This window comes from Corvus hawaiiensis, chromosome 1 (genome assembly GCF_020740725.1).
Source record: "Corvus hawaiiensis isolate bCorHaw1 chromosome 1, bCorHaw1.pri.cur, whole genome shotgun sequence".
Taxonomy (NCBI): domain Eukaryota; kingdom Metazoa; phylum Chordata; class Aves; order Passeriformes; family Corvidae; genus Corvus; species Corvus hawaiiensis.
The window spans coordinates 721,147-742,548 of record NC_063213.1 but is presented as its reverse complement, the minus strand read 5'-3'; the positions used below and the strand labels follow the sequence as shown (position 1 = coordinate 742,548).

The following is a 21,402-nucleotide window of genomic DNA, read 5'->3' as shown; positions in this document are numbered from 1 at the left end:
AATATTCCTTGTAACTAGGAAATGGTCCCAGTTCTCCGCTCTCAGAACACCCTCGTAATTAAACCATGAATGAGAGCAAATGTCCTGAGGAGCATAGGACAAATGAATATTAAACCCCAAACCTATCCTTCTGTAATCCCTGGGGGATGGTACAGGGTTGTGTATCCTGGAATGTCAGAGGCTGTGAGAGGTGGAGCCTGAATTACGGCCCCTCAAGTAGGGAAGTTCTCTACCCAGCTCCTCTGGATGATGATGACATCATTATTATTACAATTATTATTATTATTATTGTTATTATATAAATTCATTAAATTCATAAAATCCTGGAATGGTTTGGGTTGGAAGGGACCTTAAGGATCATCCAGTGCCACCCCTGCCATGGGCAGGGACACCTCCCACTGTCCCAGGCTGCTCCAAGCCCCAATGTCCAGCCTGGCCTTGGGCACTGCCAGGGATCCAGGGGCAGCCACAGCTGCTCTGGGCACCCTGTGCCAGGGCCTGCCCACCCTCCCAGGGAACAATTCCTTCCCAATCTCCCATCCAGCCCTGCCCTCTGGCACTGGGAAGCCATTCCCTGTGTCCTGTCCTGGTTTTTATTCACCTTCTATTAAGCAACATGAAATACCATCACATTCATGTTGTCATTGGTTCAGAAACATGGAAGCTGTTGGAGTTCAAATCCTGAACCTTTGGAAGTTGAGGGATTTGAGGAGCATTCCCTGATGTAGGGAATTCATGCTGTGGATGCTGCAATCCCTCATCAGCCAGAGGTTTAATGTTGGTGCTGAATTAGCTGAAGTAATTAATGACAGCAGCTTCCACCAGATGGGAAGTCACCTTGATGTCAGGGATATTTGAGACTGGTAGGATTCCAAATGAAGCCATTCCTGGGAGCAGAGGGAAGGGAATGGGCAGGAGGTTGTTATTCAGGAGTGGGACTGCTGACAAGAACTGCTCCTGCTGGCATTGCTGTGGATGGAACTGGCAGGTGAAATGAGGGGGAAGATACAGGTTCATTGAGATGCGGGGGAGGAATCAGGTAGAGAGGAGCCATTGCAGATCAGCTGCTACAAAAATAGGTTTTCCAGGTGAACAGGACCAATTCCTAAGAATTTTGCATTAAAACAGGTGTTCAACCTCTACATTTTGCTGTTTTTCTTCACAAGCCTCTTTTATGTGCCCAGGATGCTCAGCCCAGTGCTGCAAAACTGGAAAGCCAGGTGGGTAGGAAGGGGTTAAACCAGTGCAGGGAGACAAAGGCTGATCCTGAACTTATCCTGGAGTCAGAACATAAATAACAACAACCCCATTCTCTGGTGGGAGGGAGGCATGGGTTCATTTGATTTTCCTGGTTTGTACCAGGACTGAACCATCCTCTGAGACGCTCCTGTCAAGTCTGATAAGCAGGAAGATGGGGAATATAAAGTGATTTCCAAAAGATGTGGAGAACAGGCTGTTTGCTGCTGGAGTTGTTACCCTGGCCTTGTCACGATCTGTTGCGTGGTTATGAAAAGCAGCGTCCAACACGGATAATGCTGGATCTGAATCCCCAGAGAACAGGGGAGATGCAGGAATTTGTGCTGGGCTGCTGGCACCAGATCCTGCCTGAAATCCGAATGCCACAGGAATTGCAGCGGAAGGGAGCCCAGGGCCCTGCGGTTGTGCAGCTGCTCCGTGGGGAAGGAGGGGTTGGAAGTGATTTATAGGGATAAAAGCTGCTCCTGGCTTGTCCCATGGTGCTGAGCAGCACTGAGGGTGCTGTGGGATTTCAGGGATTTGGGGAGAAAACGTGGGAAAGCTGCTATTAAGTGAACATTTTGTTGGGTTGGAGGGCAGTGCTGGTGCTGCTGTGGCTCGACACTGCTTTGGACTCTGGGTTTCAAAGGATGTGAGTAGGTGGTGCTGCTCTCCTGCCCTTTGGAGAGGAGCCTGTGTGTGTTCAGTGTCCCCACCCAGTGTCACAGCTCGGTGGCAGTGACCAAAATGAACAATCACAGGGAGAACTGGCACTTCCTGGAACTGAATCTGAGCTTTGTGCTGTGACACAGCTCCAGCGAGGGTTGGTGTGATCCCACTGCCAGAATGGGATCTCCGTGTTCCTGCCCTCGTGGGAATCTTGGAATGGTTTGGATGGAAAGAGGCATTAAGGACCATCCCATCCCACCCCTGCCATGGGCAGGGACACCTCCCACTGGCCCAGGCTGCTCCCAGCCCCAGTGTCCAGTCTGGCCTTGGGCACTGCCAGGGATCCAGGGGCAGCCCCAGCTGCTCTGGGCACCCTGTGCCAGGGCCTGCCCACCCTCCCAGGGAACAATTCCTTCCCAGTCTCCCATCCATCCCTGCCCTCTGGCACTGGGAAGCCATTCCCTGTGTCCTGTCCCTCCAGGCCTTGTCCCCAGTCCCTCTGCAGCTCTCCTGGAGCCCCTTTAGGCCCTGCCAGGGGCTCTGAGCTCTCCCTGTGTCCTTCCCTTCTCCAGGGGAACATTCCCAGCTCTCCCAGCCTGGCTCCAGAGCAGAGGGGCTCCAGCCCTGGGGCAGCTCCGGGGCCTCCTCTGGACTCTCTCCAGCAGCTCCAGGTCCTGGTGCTGTTGGCCCCGGGGCTGGGACCTGTGGCCTGTGTGACCTTTCCCGTTGCCCCCTCTGGCTGCTGGAATCCTCCCTGCTCATGCTGGGCTCCAGCTGGGGATGTGGGCAGAAGAAAGGCTGAGCAGGAATAGCTGTAACAATAGGGATAGTTGGGAAGAGAACTCCACTCCAGGATAAGTGTAAAACCTGGAAGAGGTCAGAACTTCACCATTAACATTCCAACAATTTATTTTAACAACTTGAAAGATGGGAAGATTTACTATTTAAATTAAACCTTCATCTGCTGTCTGGCTTTTCCCACTGGGATAAAATGAGAAATTGGAATCTAACAGCATCTGGATGAACCTGTCCTGTTACAGGGAAAATCTTTCTTCCTGCAGGTATTCTGGGTTTAGGGGATTTCCCACTAATACCAACCTGTGCTGTCTCAGTTCTGTCTCCTGCTGCTGCTGTGTTGAATAACAGTAAACTAAAAAATAGATATTTAAAAAAAAAAAGCTTAAACTCACAAATCTCCCTTCCTTCCCTCCAGCCAAACCAGAGGAGCCCAAAGCAGCCGAGGCCGTGACTGGGAACGACATCACAGCTCCTCCCAACAAGGAGCTCCCTCCCAGCCCGGAGAAGAAGACCAAGGTAGGAGCTGTTCCCTGTCTGCCATCTCTGCTTCCATGGGTTTTATTTGCCAGCTTTTCTGCTTCCCCAGCTGTGCCAGCCCAAATTCTGTTTTCTGAGCTGCCACTCGTGAGCCCTTTCCCCAGAGCAAACCCATCCAGTTCCGGAGCTGTGGCCAGGGGGACTGGAAGCACCCTTGAGAAAAGTGTGGAAATTTTATTTCACTGAATTCCCCGGTTGGTGTTGGTGGTGTAGCAGTAGTAAACGTGTAGTAAACGTGTAGTAAGAGTGTAGTAACGCCCGTGCTCACCGATACTCTGTGTTCACAACACATTTCTGTGCACTGCACAGCCCTGCTCCGGCCTGGCTCCTCTGGCTTGGGAGCTTTGCTTTCAGGAGCTTCCAGCACGCAGCAGATTCCCCCCGAGTGTCCCCAGGAGGGCTGGGGGGGCCGGGGGCTCTCTCCCCTCGAGGCCCTGCCCGTGTGACCGCGGGAGCTGATCCGATGAGGATTTGGAGCTCGCAATCCCCGTGTGCCCGTAATTGGAAAGCCACGGCCTGTGGATTGCACGTAGCTCTGGATGCCAGGAGCACCCAAGGACTAATCCAGCTTTAGCAGCCATTCCTTCTGCTGCTTTCGGCGCTGCTGGAATAAATCCCGTTGGTTTGGAATTGAATGGCAGAACCCCCCGGCCCCAGAGGCTGCTGCATTTCGGTCTTTGTTACGCTCAGAAAACAGAAAGGTTGTTATTATTATTATTATTATTATTATTATTATTATTATTATTATTATTTGTTTCCTTTAAAATATCACTTTTCTGTTGTTGCAGCTCAATGTTTTGGTTTACAATGCGCTATTTTTTGTTGTATTTCTTTGGTTTTATCCTGGATTTTGCTTTTTGGCCCACCCCTAAAGCCTGCTGCATCCACCTCCTCTCCAAAGCCGGCAGCAGCGAAAGCCAAGCCCTCGGCCACCACCAGCCCCAAGCGGCCGAGCTCGGCCACCCCGGGCACAAACAAAAAGCCCACGAGCCCAACTGCAGGTCCTGCTCCTGGCAGCGCTGCCAAACGCCCCGGCACCAGCAGCACCCGTCCCTCCACCTTAACTCCAAAAGAGACTAAACCAAAGGTAAGAACCGCCCGGCTCTGGGGGAGCACCCAGGGCTCACTCACAGGGAGATTCCCAGCTCTCAGCCACGAGGCAGAACGTCATTCCTGTGCTGGGGTGAGGTCAGGAATGGGATTCAGTGTGCTGGGAGCTGCAGGGCTCTTGGGAGCAGCTTCCATTAACCCAGGGATGGCATCGGGTCCCTGGCACTGAATTGTGTCACCACAGAGGAGAATAAACCTGAGTGTGTTGCTGAGATTGTCCTGATGAATCAGGGATCCCAGATTGGCTTGGGTTGGGAGGGACCTCAAAGCCCATCCCATTCCAGCCCCTGCCATGGCAGGGACACCTCCCACTGTCCCAGGCTGCTCCAAGCCCCAATGTCCAGCCTGGCCTTGGGCACTGCCAGGGATCCAGGGGCATCCCCAGCTGCTCTGGGCACCCTGTGCCAGGGCCTGCCCACCCTCCCAGGGAACAATTCCTTCTGTATACAGTTCCTAAATCCAGGCAAGAACATGGGAATCCTGACTGGAGACCTTTGATATTAATATTGAAGAAGAACAAATCCATGTGAACGCTCCATATCTCCCACCAATGGTCATTTTTTGGTGTCTGGTCACTGCAGAACTGCACAGAGAGAACTGACAGCACTTAGAAAATGTTGGAGATTCGTAATTCCCCTAAAGAGAGTATTCATGGGCAGTGTTGCATGTTCCAGATAAGCAGGGAATCCCCATGTGTGAAGAACGGGAGGTGTCCCTTGAATGTTCCCTGTGTTAACCTGTGATCTTACAGAGTAGAAGAATTCAACTTTAAAAGGGATTGTCAAAATCTATTTCACTGATGGCTAAACAGCACCATTCCTCCTGTATTAAGCTCAAATTACTGCATTTGAGTGTCTTTTAGGACTAACTAAAAATAAGAGAAGGCAAATGAGAGGCCAGGTGTAAATCTGTGCTTTTCTCTGAGCTGGTGACTTTGGTTTGGCTCAAGTTTTTGGATCATTCTGAATCCCTTTTTGATAAAACCAGATTTGTCCCCGTGCATTAACTCAGTATTTCCATACTTCAGAGATGAGGCAGTTGACAAGCAAGTGCCTTGCCAGGGACAGCAGGAAAGAGTTTTCCAAGTGAGGGATGAGCCATGGATACCCGATTTCATGTCCCCAGTGTTGAAACAGATTCCACCTTAGGGAGCATTCCTGCTCCTGGAGGATGGGAATGTCTCCCAGGAGCATTGCTGGTGGACTGATGGTTCCATTTTCTCCAGAAATCAAAACCTCCTTCGCAGCTGGAGAGGCCTCCACACATCAAAGCTGAGCCAGCCCTGGGTGGGACCTGCTCCTCCGCAGAGTCCGTGCTCCGTGTCCTGCCCTCCACTCCATCACTCGCTTCTGCACGTCCTCACTATGTTTTAATTGCATTATAGCCTTTCAGCAGTGCCAGGCTTAATTAAGTGTTTAAGAATTTCAGCAATTTCTGTTCATTTCAGCCTTTTTTGGCACTTCCCATTGACTTGGAGCGCGGTGCTTTGCCGGTGACGTTCCGGCTGTTCTGATGCTTCCTGCTCCATTCCAGGTTGCAGATGCGAAGCCCACGGAGAAGAGAACCTCCCTCTCCAAGCCTCCAGCCTCCACCACTCCTAAAACTCCTTCCAGGAGCTCCTCTGCTACTCCCAGGACCACGGCACCATCGCCGGTGACGGCAGCGGCTGCTGCCAAAACCACGGCGGCGTCTCCTCCCAAGAGGCCGACGTGTGAGTGCTCCCTCCTTTCCCTTGGGAATCTGTCCTTCAGCAGCAGCAAGGTCCTGTCTGAGCAGCACCAGGTGCTCCCCACAACTCCCTGACAGGAGGGGGCAGCCGGGGGGGTCGGGCTCTGCTCGCAGGGAACAGGGACAGGAGGAGAGGGAACGGCCTCAGGCTGGGCCAGGGGAGGCTCAGGGTGGACATTAGGAACATTCCTTCCCCAGAAGGGCTGTCTGGCCCTGGCACAGCTGCCCAGGGCAGGGGTGGAGTCCCCACCCCATGAAGTGTTCAAAAGCCACTCCATCATTGTCTGGATTCTGAGAGTAGCTCAAAGGTTTTTCTCTCCAGGGCTTCCTCTTCCAAATTCCCTTCAGGGCCAACCTGGATCAGCTCTGTGTGATCCAGGGTTAATTCAGTTACTGGACACACTTGATTTAAGAGTAGGGATTCTATTCCCTCTGCATTTTGCCATAGGAACAGATGAAACACTAAATAAAACTTGGGAAAGCAAATCTTTGGAAGAGGACTTGGAACACCTGAACTGGTGTGTGAAATCCAAAAAGGGTTGAGCAGAAGCAGAGGGTTTTTAGTAGAGCAGGAAGAATTTGGAGCTGAAATCACATCAGCTTCATCCAAAAACTGTGTCCCAGTCTTTAATACTCTTTAATAACTGCTGCTAAAGAGGGGACTTCCCATGAGTTCAACAGGAAACCTGAGCAGTGTTTTAGATAAACTAACACTGTTCTCACTCATTTTAATGGAGCTCAAGAGATTTAACATCAGATAAAATCATAGTTGAGTCTTCTCAAGTCTTTTCAAATGACTGGGCCTCAGTGGCAAAATTTGCCAATAAATGTGTAAAACGACACGGATTGGTTTGAATCCCAAAGCATGGATTCATAGCCCCGCTTTCCCAAAGGAATTGTAATGTTTCAGCTGTGTTGGGATGTGTTAGGCTTGATGGACATCCCAGACTTTGTGCTCTGGGGGAAAATCTAATTCATCAAGTGTAGAGAAGGTGCTGCACATTCCAAGAGCTGTGTATCCTGTCTGATCCCATGGACATCCTGGTAAAATTCATTTTGTGTGGTCTTGGAGGCAAACTGGAGCCCTGGAATGTGGGATCTGTTCTAATGAGTTGGGTTCATTCCTGCTGCCCAAACCGAGCCACAAACAAAGGAGCGTTCGCTGCTGACATTTGAAAAGAGACGGAGTCAGCGATGCAGAGCTGCAGGGAGGCTGTTCCAGGAGGCAGGATGTGCAGAGGAAGAGGCTGTGGCACCGGGAACGTGGTGGGACTCTGCCAAGTGCAGGCAGAGCCTTGTGGGTGAGGGAGGATGAGTTCAGCTGGAGGGACTCCATGGGGAGGCACAGCCACCCTGTCTGGGTCTGCAAATGCACAGAGGAGGCAGGAATGGGAAGAGGAAGGGGGTCCTGTTCTGGCTGAGGGGGAAGCAGGGGTGGGACAGAGGGTGGATGATGCCCTGGGGCCTCAAGGGAACCACAACGAGCCCCATGCTCATGGTTTGATTTGGTTTGGTTTGGTTTGGTTTGGTTTGGTTTGGGTGAGACGTGGGTGGGGAGACCTGGAGCTCTTGGAGTCACAGCTTTGACCAGCTCCTTCAGAGGAGGGGGCAGCCAGTGGGGCTGGGCTCTGCTCCCAGAACAGGGACAGGAGGAGAGGGAACGGCCTCAGGCTGGGCCAGGGGAGGCTCAGGGTGGACACTGGGAACGTTCCTTCATGGAAAGGGTGGCCAGGCACTGGAATGGGCTGCCCAGGGCAGTGGAGGAGTCCCTGTTCCTGGAGGGATGTGACACCCATGTGGATGTGGCACCTGGGGAGTGGTCAGTGGTGGGGAACAGTTGTACTGGATGGCCTTGCAGGACTTTTCCAACTACAGTGATTCCATGAATTTAGTTTCTCATTGCACAGTGTTGAGACAGTGATCTTCAGTCTGGGGCTGAAGATCCTCCTTCAGGACAGCTGCTGGTGCTTTTCTCATGTCAGGCACTCGGTGCCTTGAGCTGCCATCAAGTTTCAGTCATTGTCTCACATGAAGTGTGTGTGTAAAGGCTGGGTTTGACATTCTATAGTTCTACTTTTTCAGGTATTGAATGTCAGTCATTTCTCTCTCTCTAAAGGAGAGCCACGGATTGTGCAGGGATTGATATTTTGATTTTTAATATTTTAAATTTTAATTTTTTTTTTATTAGTTTTTGTTCCCCTCCGCGTGGAAATTACTTTAATATTTGTACAAGACCACGCTCAGCCCCTCAGATCAGGCACAGATCAAAGTCTGTCAGTACAGACCATCGTCCCAGGGGCTTTATCTGGGTTTTCACCATCTCATGTTAACACAGACAGAAGTGTTCAGCATTTGGCTCCCCACTGACAGCAACAGAAATAACATCTCTCTGTATATTAATGTAACATAAGATTCCTTTGCCTTTACATAAACCTAAGACTGTTCTGTCCATGCAGTTTCCCCAATTAAAGTTGTGGTCTCGAGGAATGAAATGAGGTTGGCTTGCCAGCCCCTTCTTTGAAGTGTTTGCTATTAATTATGTATCTGTCCTTTAGGCCTTATTAAATTATCCAAATGAGTTTCACCTCATTAGCTGGAATCTTATCTGGGGTGTTTAATTGAATGCTTTTAGCAAAGTCAGGGTGGAATGATCCAGACTAACTTGGCCTGTAGTTATCTGCCTCTTCCCCTTGGTCCTTTTGGTATTGATATTCCATAAAAGACCCTGACAACTGCTGGAGTTTATCTAAAAATCTGAGACTAAATGGAAATTAAATATTAAAAAACAAGGGTTTTCATAATTTCTAACTTGGGTCTTTTCCATTTATTATTTCTTTTCAATGTTGCCTTCCTTTGGCTGTTGAAATGAAGCAGACTTTACCCAAACTTGCTCCCCACTGAGAGTAAAATCCCTCCAATTTCATGAGCAAAGAGCTCCTTAAAATAAAGTTCTGTGTCTGTTTTTCAGTCTGTGGTTTTTGCCTTGGTCAATTTGGTGTTTGGTTTTCTCCTGCTTGGAGAAGTGTGGCTGCATCCCTGGTTTAGCACGTCCTCTGTGCAGTGTAATCAGGTCATGATCGTTGGGCTTTGCCCAAAGGCAGCTCAGTTTAGGGATTGATTTTTGGGTTTATACAATTAAAATAGGGGCCGAAATATGTGCAATAACTCCTGTGCAAGAAAATTGGCACAGGGTAGGACTGGTCTGGCAATGAGAGCAAGGTTGGGCAAGGACGAACATGGGGTTGCTTTTGGTGCTTTTTAAAGAAAGGAAATGTTTTGGGGTGGTTTTTTGCTCGGTTGGGGTTTTTTTAAGAACTGAAGGCGGGGCAGGATTAAAACACTCCCAGCGAGTGCTGTCAGATTGAATTTGAGAAGAAACGAAACGCAGCCCATCCCCAGGTGTGTGGTGTCACCGAATGAGGATCCTGTGACGTGAATTGGTGCTTTGGCTGCAAAGTACGAGGGGCTTTTGCTGCCAGCAGGAGCACCCCAGCCAGGTGCTCACCCAGAGCAGTTAATCCTTGGGCTGATTCCAGGCCTGGACTCCTGCAGGGATCCTCCCCTGATGTTCTGACCGCTGTGTTTGTGTTGGCAGCGATCAAGACGGACGCGAAGCCGGCAGATGCCAAGAAAACCTCTGCAAAGTCTCCCTCAGGTAACTGCTCACTTCCCATCTCACTGTGGAAATCCTTTGTGGGAAAACCCTGCAGGACCATCGAGCCCACCCAGCCCCCAGCACTGCCAAGGCCACCCCTGACCATGTTCCCCACATCCACAGGGCTGTTAAATCCCTCCAGCAATGGGGACTCCACCCCTGCCCTGGGCAGCTGTGCCAGGGCCAGACAGCCCTTCTGGGGAAGGAATGTTCCCAATATCCAACCTGAGCCTGCCCTGGCCCAGCCTGAGGCTGTTTCCTCAGTCAGAGTCAAATCCCCTTTGTCTGGGGCTGGGGTCGTTAAGGGGGTCCCTGTACACCTTTGGGAACGGGGGTGTCCCAGGCCAGGCTGGAGCACCCTGGGATGGCAGAAGATGTCCCTGCCCGTGCTCTCTAAGGTCCCAGCCCACGCTGGGATTGTGTGACTGAGGACGTTTGTGTAGCAGGCTCTGACCCCTGTTCTCCCCCTTCCCTCCCACATTCCCTGCGATCCCGCAGCAGATTCCAGCCGCCCCAAGAGCGCTATGGGCAATGCCACCAAGAGCAGTGCCACCACTCCTTCCACCACGGCCTCCAGCGCTCCCAGCGTGCCCGGGGTGGCCTCCAGCCGGCCCAAGCCCAAAGCTGCCGCGCCCAAAGCCGCCACGGCCTCCACGGTGTCGGCGGACGCCAAGAAAGCCACGGCCAAGGCTGCCAGCAAAGCCAGCGGCGCCTCCAAACCGCCCCGCCCGGCCAGCAGCGCCTCCGCCCCCGACCTGAAGAACGTGCGCTCCAAGATCGGCTCCACCGACAACATCAAGCACCAGCCCGGGGGAGGGAAGGTGAGCTCCTCCGGCCGCGAGCGTCCGCGCTCGGCAGCGGCTCTGCTGGGCTGGGTGCCTGTGTCCTCACTGCTCTCCTCGGGCACGCTCTGCAGAGCTCCTCGCTGGGGTCCTGCTTGCTGCACAAGGCGGGATCCACCCCAGAGCCAGCCCCTGTTCCCTGGGATACCTGCAGGAATTCAGAGCTCTGCTGCTGCTCTGCTGTCGTAGGGCCTGGCACAGAGACTCGGAGTGGGAGGCTCGGAACCTGTCTGTATTCCAAACCTTTGCCTTTGAGTAGGGGAACTGAGTCTGCTGAATGGTACAGAACTAGGTGAATGGTACAGCACTAGGATGAGGGAAATCTGGCTTCAGGAGCAAGTTCCACAGCATCTTTCCCTGTCCAATTTGTCAGGCCCAAAGCTGACATGAAATGAGTCTTTTGGGATCACCTGTGGTGGCCACGAGGAGAGGATAGTGCTGAAAAACCATTAACAGAGATAAAACCTGGGGCTCTCACTGCCTCTCAATGCTCTTAAATGGCATTTCCACCATCAGTATCTGCCATGGAAAGGATAAAGGTGTTGGGATGCACCTGCAGCCTCTGCTGGGCTTTAAACAATGTGGCTGTGCAGAACCACAGAACCGTGATCAGCTGTTGTATAACCCCGGCCTTGGGCTGGCCTCGTGTGTTAGTAACAGCCAGAGGCTGTGATTCCCCCCCAGTGGGACACAGATCTTTCCACTTCTCTTTGCTGCAGCTCTGTGGTGCTGAATAACCCGGCCCAGAACTTTAATGTGCTGCCAAGGGAGCACATTCCACGCTGGGAGCCTTAATCTGCTCTCAGGCACATTAAAGTCAAGGGCACTCCTGGCTGGGTGTTGTGTGTCCCAGACAGCATCGATACAGCATGGATTTATCCTCAGAGTCAGCAGTCTCCTGGCTGTGCAGCAGCACAGCACAGCCCTCATTGTGTCAGCTTAAGGGACTTTAGCTGGCATTTAATTGCACTGTCCTGAATTTTTCTAAATATTTTCACAGTTATTAAATCCTAACAATTGCCTTGTTAAGCAATTTGTCCTTTTTGTAGTCTTATTTACACTGGGCTGTTTTTAGAGTCTGAGAATGTTGTAATCTTGGGAGGGGTTTGTTCACTGGTCTGTAGGTTAGTGAAATACAAGATTTATGCTGAGCCCCTCCTCAAAAAATGCAGGTTCTGCTGCACTTCCCTGCATCTAAATTAGCCAAACAATGGATATTCTCAGGTAGATGCTGAATTTTTATGAAACCTGTAAATTTTCCTTCAATTTTCTGCTCAGCTGGACTGTCTGGGTGCACCTGCCTTTTGTTAGATAAAAACCAAACCAAGTGTTGAGCTCAAATCCTGAGTGCAGTGTTGTATGGGTGGGAATCCGAGCTGGGAGCACGGGCTGTGTGTCCAGCAGAGCTCTCAGAGCCCCAGATCAGCCCTGGCTGTCTCTGCCTCCCAGATCTGCACCACGTCCTCTGTGTGCAGGAGCTGGTCCTGCGCTGCTGCTGGGTTCCCCAGGGATTTGGTTGGATTTTTTTGGCAGGATCAGTGTCCTGGGGTCCCTTGGATCCCGAGGAAGGGCACCAGGAGCTTTTTGAGACATGGAGCACTGAACCCTTGCTCTGTGCCCCCAGGGTGCCTGCTCCACCCGGGGCTGTGCCCTCCCACCCTCAGTGTCACCCTTCCTGGGCATGGGATTATCCTTGGCCTGGGAATTAGAGCATGCAAGGAGTTCTCCTGGGTCCTCTGCTGCACCAGGCGTATCCGTGTTCCCGTGCTCCTGCCCACACTTCTGCTTTTGCTGGTTGAAATCATCCCTTTGTCTCCATCCAGGGGAAAATAGAGAAAAGGCCAGACTCAGCCGCCGCCGCGCCCAGGTCTGAACCCAGCGCGGGCACTAAAGTGGCTCCTAAAGCAGCCGCAGCAAAAGAGGGGGTCCCCAAACAGCCCAATGGGAAAGTGAGTTCCTTTCACACTTTTCTCTGGGGGAGATGAAGGAAAATGTTTCCGTTTTGAGTCACTGTCCCTCCTCTCCAGCTGTCCTGCTCTCTCCTGTCAGTGGCACTGTTCCTTGCACAGGCACTTCCCATCCTCTCCTGTGCACCCTGAGATGTTCCCAAGGAAACTCCTCCAGGGAGCGACTGTCTCCACACCTGCTGGAAAGGCTTCCAGAGCAGGGTCCTCCAGTTTCACTTGCAGGTTAATGCAGGCTTCACTTTGAATCAGAGGTTTCCTTAAACCCAGTTCTTGACACAGAACCAGTTTGTAACGAGGCAGAGAGGTTGAGTTCAGAGCTGCTGCTTGTAAGACTGCAGAAATGAAGGAGTTCACATCTTTCCTGTAATACTCCCGACCCAGTTGTACCAAAACTCTGTAACTCCATGCATGAGCCCATCACCATTGGATGGGCTACTCCAAAGTACAGTAGATGGGGTGAGGGGGGAGTGCCACAGTGTAATTCTGATGTTATCAGGTGGGAATGGTCAGGAATGAACAGGATTTGTACCTCTAGCGAGTCAGTGAACCACCCCACGCTCCATGGCACGGGTATGTTCCCAGAGCTGCTGTTCCCTGAATCCAGCCCTTCTGACCTGGCTGAGGAGCTCTGGGAACCTGCCCAGGTGAGAGTGTTGGGTGATCCCTGTTGTGCTCCAAGTTTATCACCTTTTGTAGAAATCAGGATCCAGCTTGGGCCCGTTAGTGCTGTGGTAAAAAACTCCAGACTAAACCTGTGTTGTAACTAACCTTTGTAAGCACCGGTGCCTAACCCAGTTACTGCTGTGAGTAAAGCTCACCTCAGCTACTCCTGTTGTATTTAAAAATCACAGAATCATTGAGGCTGGAGAAGCTCTCTGAGATCATGGAGCCCAAGCACCCCCACCCCCAGCACTGCCAAGCCACCACCAACCACATTCTCATGCCCTCAAATCCAAGTCAGTGTAAAGGAGAAACAATTTCATTAACACAGGACTCATCTGAGATCATTCAACCGAAGGTTTCACCACCTTCAACAGGAAAAATGTTTCTCAGACCCAGCTTTACTGCCCACGGGTTTGGAGGGACATTATCCAGGGCTGGAGCCAGTCCAGGTGTGGGCAGGGAGCAGCTCACAGCGTGCTGGGAGCGGTGGCTCCGAGGGCTGGCTCTCCCTGCTCTGGGGAAGCTGTCGCTGGAAACCTCCCAGGAGACTTCCTGGGGCATGGACAGTCTCATCCCATCCCTCTGGGCTGGCTCTCCCTGCTCCAGGGAGCTTTCCTGGGGCCACGGGCAGCCCCAATGGCTCTGGGCTGGCTCTCCCTGCTCCAGGAAGGTTTCCCCCAGCCACGGGCAGTCCCAGGGCTCTGGGCTGGCTCTTCCTGCTCCAGGGAGCTTTCCCGGGGCCAGAGGCACCCCCATGGCTCTGGGCTGGCTCTCCCTGCTCCAGGAAGGTTTCCCCCAGCCACGGGCAGTCCCAATGGCTCTGGGCTGGCTCTCCCTGCTCCAGGGAGCTTTCCTGGGGCCACGGGCAGTCCCAATGGCTCTGGGCTGGCTCTCCCTGCTCCAGGAAGCTTTCCCCCAGCCACGGGCAGTCCCAATGGCTCTGGGCTGGCTCTCCCTGCTCCAGGAAGCTTTCCCCCAGCCACGGGCAGTCCCAATGGCTCTGGGCTGGCTCTCCCTGCTCCAGGAAGCTTTCCCCCAGCCATGGGCAGTCCCAATGGCTCTGGGCTGGCTCTCCCTGCTCCAGGAAGCTTTCCCCCAGCCACGGGCAGTCCCAATGGCTCTGGGCTGGCTCTCCCTGCTCCAGGGAGCTTTCCCCCAGCCACGGGCAGTCCCAGGGCTCTGGGCTGGCTCTCCCTGCTCCAGGAAGGTTTCCCCCAGCCACGGGCAGTCCCATCCCACGCCGGGGCTCCGCAGGGTCCATGGGAGCGTTCTCCCCGCGGTGCTCCCAGCCTGGCACTAACACTGTCTGTGCAGCCTCCTGTCCTTCACTCTCTCTCACTTTCCTCCTCGGTGGCTTCCCCCCTGCACTGGGTCGAGTTCCACACAGTCCCTGTTGCTCCAGAGCCCCCTCCTGCCGTATGACAACTCTAACCAGTCCTCTTCCCTTGTGTTGTTTTCCATTCTGTGACGTTCCAGGTCCAGATAGTCTCCAAAAAAGCGAACTACAGCCATGTTCAGTCCAAGTGTGGTTCCAAGGACAATATTAAGCATGTCCCTGGAGGTGGGAATGTAAGTATGGGTCTGGGCAAGCTGTCTGTCTACTAACTCCTCTCGTGCCGTGTTGGGTGTGCCAGCCTCAGGAATGCTCTGCTGGAGGCAGAAGCTGAGGCAGAGCCCCAGGGCTCCTGGAGACAACTCAGGCTGGAGGATTATTGCATTTCCCTCGGGCTGCCAGGCTGAATTAGTGTGTTCGTTTCACAGTGCACAGCTGCCCCCGGCTGTTCCTGCTCTCTGGGCTGGCCGTGGCCAAACTCGGGGTGGGGACGTGGCTGAGCCTGGGACTGAACTCGCCTGGAGCTCCTCGGCACCTCCTCCCTCCCTGACCTCCTGTGGAACTCGGATTTCCCAGAGCACATGCATTAAGGCCTGGAAGTGCCTGTTACTCTCCCCTGGCTCACAGGGCCAGCTGCAGCCACACTCATTTCACTTCTTGTTTCACAAAAAGGACTTTGGAGCAGGCAAAGACTCTGGGACTTAATCTTTGAGCTGAGATTAGTTTCTAAATGTAAAGGCTGCTGGTGTCTCTGGCAGCAGGGCTGAGCTCATTAAAATAGAAAGGTGATCTGGTGGTGTCTGCAGCTTGGTTTGGGGTGTTAGATGCTCAAAGTGTCTGCCAGGCAACCCAGCTTAACTGTGCAGATCCTACAGCTCGGGAGAGCATGAGCATGGTCTGGGGCCTCGGGGGCAGATCTGTGCTGCCCTGACCAACCTGGGCTGGGCTGTTGGCACAGGACAGGCTCAGGAGAGCAAAGTTTGGGTGGTTTCAGAGACACTGAAGGACTTGAGCCCAAGGAAGTTTTTCCATAGGTGTTTACGTATCCTGGGTTCCCGAGGAGTGACATCCAGCTGTCACATCTGGTGAGGTGCCCAGGGTGTCTGGCTGGAGCCTGGTCCAGTGACACAAACCCTGCTCAGGACCTGGCTGTGGAGCCAGCTGGGGGCCACTTTTCCTGGGACATCCATGTCCAACTGGCTGAACCTCTACATGACTGATTTTTCCACAAATCTTTGCAAGTGGCAACCAAATGTGTGTTCTGAACAACTGGTTCCCTCCAGGGTGGTTGCCACAGTGGCCAGAGGCAGATGCTGGGGCCACACCTGTGCTACTGAGCCCAGGCTGCCTCCCCCAGTCGCTGGACACACACCCCTGCTGCCTGGGGATTTGGGATTTGGGGTTTGCGGTTCTCCCTTGCTGTTTCCATCATGTAGACCATGTTCATGGGAGTGTTTCCCATGGAAGTGCTCACACAGGAGAACTGGGAAGGCTGGTGCTGAGCCCTCAGGGTGTTTTTGAGCCCTGTTTCTGTTCCTGCTGGCTGTTCCACCTGGTTCTGTCCCCCAGCCTGGGCCAGGCTGTTCCAGAGTCAGTGGCAGAAGTGCCTTTGGCCACACTGGTGACAGTTTCTGGAGCAGCTGGTGGCATTTCCCTGTCTGTGCACTCCAAGGAGCTGCATTTTATTAACCACTTCAATTTTGCCACCTTCATCTTGTTCAGCCTTTCAGGAGCCTCACTGGTGCCTGTCCTGTTTTTTCAGGCTACCAGAAATGGGATTGAAATGTGGGAGATCTTTTCTTGCCTAATGAACTGCGCCAGTGAAGCGTCCTTCCGCTCATGGATCACCATCCTGTCCTTCCCTCTTCACTGCCAGGCATTCCCAGCCAGGGACAGCTGTGTCCCTGCTTTCTTCTCTTCTCCTCTCCCACACTCTCCTTTCACCACTGCAGTTTTGCTCCTTGCTCAACCACTTGAGCAGCTCTTTATTCTGCATTTTCAGAGCCCAAAGATCATTTCCAGGTTCCAAATGCTCCCAGAGCAGCTCCAGGCAAGCATTCCCAGCCCTCCAGCACAGGCAGTGTGGATGTGAGTGCCCAGTCTGTCTTCCCAGTAAATAATTTTCTTTTATTCATTTTTATATCTTCTCGCTCCCTTTGAGGCACTGTGACTTTAGTGACCTCTTCCCAGATGTTTTCTTGTTCAAGTGGTTGTAATGATCACTTTTGATAGAATTCCCAGTGCTGAATTCCCTGGTGGGTCTGTCTGGAACGTCTGTTCTGGTCTGTGCCTTCAGTTAAAGCTTTCAGGAATCCTGTGGACAAGACTTGTGGTTTAGAAACAATTTCTGATTGAGCTTTAGGGTTGCTCTGGTAGAAGTGGTGGGCATGGAATGGTTTGGGTTGGGTAGGACTTACAGATCATTGAGTGCCACCCCTGCCATGGGCAGGAAATCTTCCACTACCCCAGGTTGTTCCAAGCCCTGTCCAGCCTGGCCTGGGACACTCCCAGGGATCCAAGGGCATTGTCCTGCTACTCCCCCAAGAGGCTCCAGGCTGGGTCTCTGTTCAGGTGCCCATTTTGCCCTCTATACAAGGACATAATTTCTTCTCCATGCCCAGATTCCCCAGAAGCCGTGCCCAGAAGCAGAAGTTGTTCCTGCTCACGTTACACTCACCAGAAATACCTCGGCACAAACATAGTTCAGTTTCCTGGGGAAAAGCTGTTGTCGTATTTTTGTTTAGTATTTCCCACTCTCAGAACCACTGAGGTTGGAGAAGATCTCCAAGACCATCAAGTCCAACCTTTGACCAAGTTTTCTGTTCAAAGAAAGCAGTACAGAGGTAGATTTTACAAAGTGTGGCGATGTCTGTGTTGGTGAAGGTCTGAAGGGGCTTTGGAGTGTCCATGTTTCTCTGTCCTGTGGCTTGGCCTGCTTAGATGGATTGGGAAGTGGTCAGAGACAGAAAAGCCAACAAGAGCTGAGGCTCACACTCCCCACCTGAGCCTCTGTCAAAGCTCCAGTTTGTTTCTGGCACCAGAGTCTGTGTTTGGCTCTCTCAGTGCAATCCCAAGGTGCAGACCCAGCCCCTGTTAGAAATCCTACAAACACACCCTTCCATGCAGGTGGGACAGTTGGGATCTCAGCTCAGGAGCCACAGCTGGTGACAAACAGCAGGATTTCAAAGTGCATTCTGTGAAATAAATTCAGTCTCATCCCAGCTCCAAGCAAGCAAGGACTGGTGATTAAAGCTTTAGTAACTTGACTCAGCCCCTGAGACAACCAAATCAGGGTCTGTGACTGACCTTTTGAGGCTGTCCCTGAGCTGGGGCCGTGGGGCCATGGCAGGAGGCTGAGCTGTGCTGTGCTGCTCCTCCTGGGCCTCCTCCCTGTGCACACAGAGCAGGAGGATCCACTCTTCCCAAGGAAGAGTTATGGCAAATGATCCTGGGAACTCTCAGTAAACTCCTCGAGTGGCTGGTGGGTGGAGGAATTCTTGTCACATTCTAAAGGAAATCTGTGGATTTTCTCTGTGCACTGACCTGCAGCAGAACTTCTGAGCCTGCTGGTCCCAGCTGGTGGCTGCTCTCACCTCTGGCATTGGTCTTCAAGAGGGATGGATTCCTGGAGCAGTGCATTCCATCTGGGCACTGTGATCCCTCAGAGAATTCCAGACTGGTTTGAGTGGAGGGACCTTAAGGATCATCCAGTGTCACCCCCTGCCATGGGCAGGGACACCTCCCACTGTCCCAGGCTGCTCCCAGCCCCAGTGTCCAACCTGGCCTTGGGCACTGCCAGGGATCCAGGGGCAGCCCCAGCTGCTCTGGGAAATTCATTCCAGTCCGTCCCCACCCTCCCAGGGAACAATTCCTTCCCAATCTCCCATCCATCCCTGCCCTCTGGCAGTGGGAAGCCATTCCCTGGCTCCTGTCCCTCCAGGCCTTGTCCCCAGTCCCTCTGCAGCTCTCCTGGAGCCCCTTTAGGCCCTGCCAGGGGCTCTGAGCTCTCCCTGGAGCCTTCTCCAGGCTGGACATGATGGTGGAGAGCAGAGGCTGGAGCTGTGGCACGGCCCTGGCCCTGCAGCAGGAGGTCTGTGAGGTGACCCCAGGCCATGGCCGTGTCCCCAGGCTGGGCAGGAGCCGTGTGGGGAGCGTGGCAGCGGGGTTGGCTTTTATTGTCCCTGTGCCCAGTGTTTCTGTACCCCATGGCTGTGCCCTGAGCTCAACCCCATTCCCGGTTCTGTCCCTCTGTGCTGCTCTCTGGTCTCAGCTCTGTCCCTCACTTTAACCCCCCCGGCTCTGAGTGACCCCGGCACTGCTGGCGGCGTTGGCAGTGGCCAGGAATGCTCAGGAAGGATTCCTGGGAATCAGCAGCAGGAATAACGTGGGAGAGCAGGGGCACTCACGAAGCACAACGTGGTGCTTTGGCCTCCAGAGTCTGGAGAGGTTTCTCTGTGCTCAGCTGCTGCTTTTTGTCTCTCCAGGTGCAGATCCAGAACAAGAAAGTCGACCTTTCCAAAGTGTCCTCCAAGTGTGGATCTAAAGCAAACATCAAGCATAAGCCAGGTAGGAATTTCACCATTTCCTCATTTCTCTGTATGTTTTGTCCCTTTAACACAGTCCTGGATTGTGACTGAAATAGTTTAAGGGGTTTGTTGCTTTCAGGGGGTGTCCTCAGTGCTTCTGGAAATCCCTAAAAATGCTTCTTCCACAATTCCTGGGGGTTTCATGAGCAGAGAGGGGGATTAGATGTGGGATGTCCTCTTGCCTGTGAAGATAATCTACAGCTTCGACTCATTTCTGCTTTTCCTGGTCATTTGAGAAGGAAAACGTGGATGCTTCTGTGACCATAGCAGGAAGCTTCATCCATGCTCACAGAGGGCATTGGGGCACTCGGAACATCCAAGGATGTTCATGGAACATGGAAGGATAAAGGAAATTCCCTCCAATTCTTCAGAGCACATGCAAGGGTCCTTTCAGCCTTGAGTCCATGGCAGCTCCTGCCTCACAGAAAACCCTTTGGCCCTTTGATGAATTTTCTGGGATGAGTGTGCGGGAATTATCTGCTCCCCCTGAGAACACAGCGGTTGCTCTGCGTGAATTCCTGGGAATCTCAGGTTTCTCCCCAAGCTGTGCCCAGCCCAAGGTCCTGGGGCTGGAGGCCCCTGGCTTGGCCTGAGGAATGGTCAGTTCAGTGCCCTTGGCTGGCCCTGTGGTGTCTGGGGACACTTCTCCGCCCGAGAACGCTGCCGCCGGCACAGCCCGCGCACGAGGGACAGAGTTCACTGCCCAGGGCTGGGAACAAGCACCACGGGCTGGGAACAAGCACCACAGGCTGGTCTTTGTCCCCTCTGGGAGTCCCCTGCGCCCTCCCCAGCCTGCCAGGTCCGGGCAGCTCACCCTGCTGCAGGAGCCCTCGCTCCAGCGGCTCCGAGCGCGCTCCGGCGTTGGGGACGCGCTGCCACGGCCGCGACCTCTGCGTGCTCAGCGCTCGGCAGTAACGAGCTGGGAGTGACAATCAGTGCCCTTGTCCCGGCCTGATGAAAGCACAGCCACCCTGCCAGCGGCTCCCACTGGGTTTAACTGGTTTTGTTGGACCAAATCCGTTGGTTTCTGCCGTTGGCCACGCCGGGCTTCCAGAGGGGGCTGAAGGTTTAATGATGTCACTGGGAAGCAAAGTTGTGCTGAGCAGGACTTCAGCTGGGCTTTGGAGAGGCTGCTGGAACCTGGACTGCAGCCGGTGCAAGGTGGCCCTGGCCACGCAGGGGGGTGGGAATGATCCTTAAGATCCATGATTCCAACCTGTGGGTGTGTGCACAGTCTGATTTATCAATAAAGGAAGCACCACTGTGGTCAGAGGGATGGAGCATTTCCCCTGGGAGGAAGGGCTGGGAGAGTTGGCATTGTTCACCCTGGAGAAGAGAAGGTTTTGGGGTGACCTCATTGTGGCCTTCCAGGACCTGCAAGGAGCCAAGAAAGATGGGGAGAGACTATTTCCAAGGGCCTGGAGGGACAGGACACAGGGAATGGCTTCCCAGTGCCAGAGGGCAGGGCTGGATGGGAGATTGGGAATTGGGAATTGCTGGCTGGGAGGGTGGGGAGGGGCTGGGCTGGAATTCCCAGAGCAGCTGGGGCTGCCCCTGGATCCCTGGCAGTGCCCAAGGCCAGACTGGACATTGGGGCTGGGAGCAGCCTGGGACAGTGGGAGGTGTCCCTGCCCATGGCAGGGGTGGCACTGGATGGACTTTAAGGCCCCTTCCAACCCAACCCAACCCATTCCAGGATTCTGTATTCTGTGATTAATGGGAACTCGAATCTATTCCGTTCTGGAAAATCTTGCTAAAATTCTGCAGGTTTCTTTCTGACCTCCACGTTCTCCTGAACCTGCAGTGTTTCTTCAGTTCCCCCCAGGCTTCTCCTGCCTGTGGAGCCACAGGTCGGGTGTGTGCCAGGGAGGAGCTGGCCAGGCAGGCAGGGGTGCCCGGGGATCCCAGGGCTGGAGCAGCAGCGGGAAGGGATAAGGAGGGCAGGAAGGCAGTGACACAGAGGAGCAGGAGGTGTCCTGGCACCAATGAGTGCACAGATGGCTGAGCTGGAGAGGCCTGGGCAGGACAGGGACAGGAGCAGTAGGAGTCAGCCTTGGAATGGCACCAGTGAGGGGTGGGATTTCGCAGCTCTGGGGAAGGAGGCAGCCTCAGGAGCAGATCCAGGGAGGATCTCTCCAGCCTGCCTGCATGTGCAGCATTCCCCAGGGCCCTGTTTGCTGGCACAGCTGGAAATCACCAACTTTGGTCTTCCAGTTTGAAACCAAACTTTTCCTGGGGAGAGGCTGAGCCAATGAATGTGGAACTTGTCCTGTCCCTG

General features: G+C 53.4%; 1 protein-coding gene across 8 annotated transcripts in view; it reads left to right on the top strand.

Moving 5' to 3' along the window:
- Nucleotides 1-21,402, top strand: part of MAP4 (microtubule associated protein 4) — a 153,023-nt gene that overhangs the window by 123,399 nt on the left and 8,222 nt on the right. For 4 of the 8 annotated variants that reach the window (XM_048296186.1, XM_048296741.1, XM_048296403.1 and 1 more), the window contains 8 exons: nucleotides 3,119-3,219; nucleotides 4,115-4,327; nucleotides 5,884-6,061; nucleotides 9,674-9,733; nucleotides 10,232-10,554; nucleotides 12,399-12,524; nucleotides 14,682-14,774; nucleotides 19,023-19,104. In XM_048296186.1, coding sequence (XP_048152143.1) covers nucleotides 3,119-3,219; nucleotides 4,115-4,327; nucleotides 5,884-6,061; nucleotides 9,674-9,733; nucleotides 10,232-10,554; nucleotides 12,399-12,524; nucleotides 14,682-14,774; nucleotides 19,023-19,104 — 1,176 coding nt within the window. The remainder of the gene's footprint in view (nucleotides 1-3,118; nucleotides 3,220-4,114; nucleotides 4,328-5,883; nucleotides 6,062-9,673; nucleotides 9,734-10,231; nucleotides 10,555-12,398; nucleotides 12,525-14,681; nucleotides 14,775-19,022; nucleotides 19,105-21,402) is intronic. The other 4 variants (XM_048296261.1, XM_048296567.1, XM_048296494.1 and 1 more) reach the window with 4 other exon arrangements.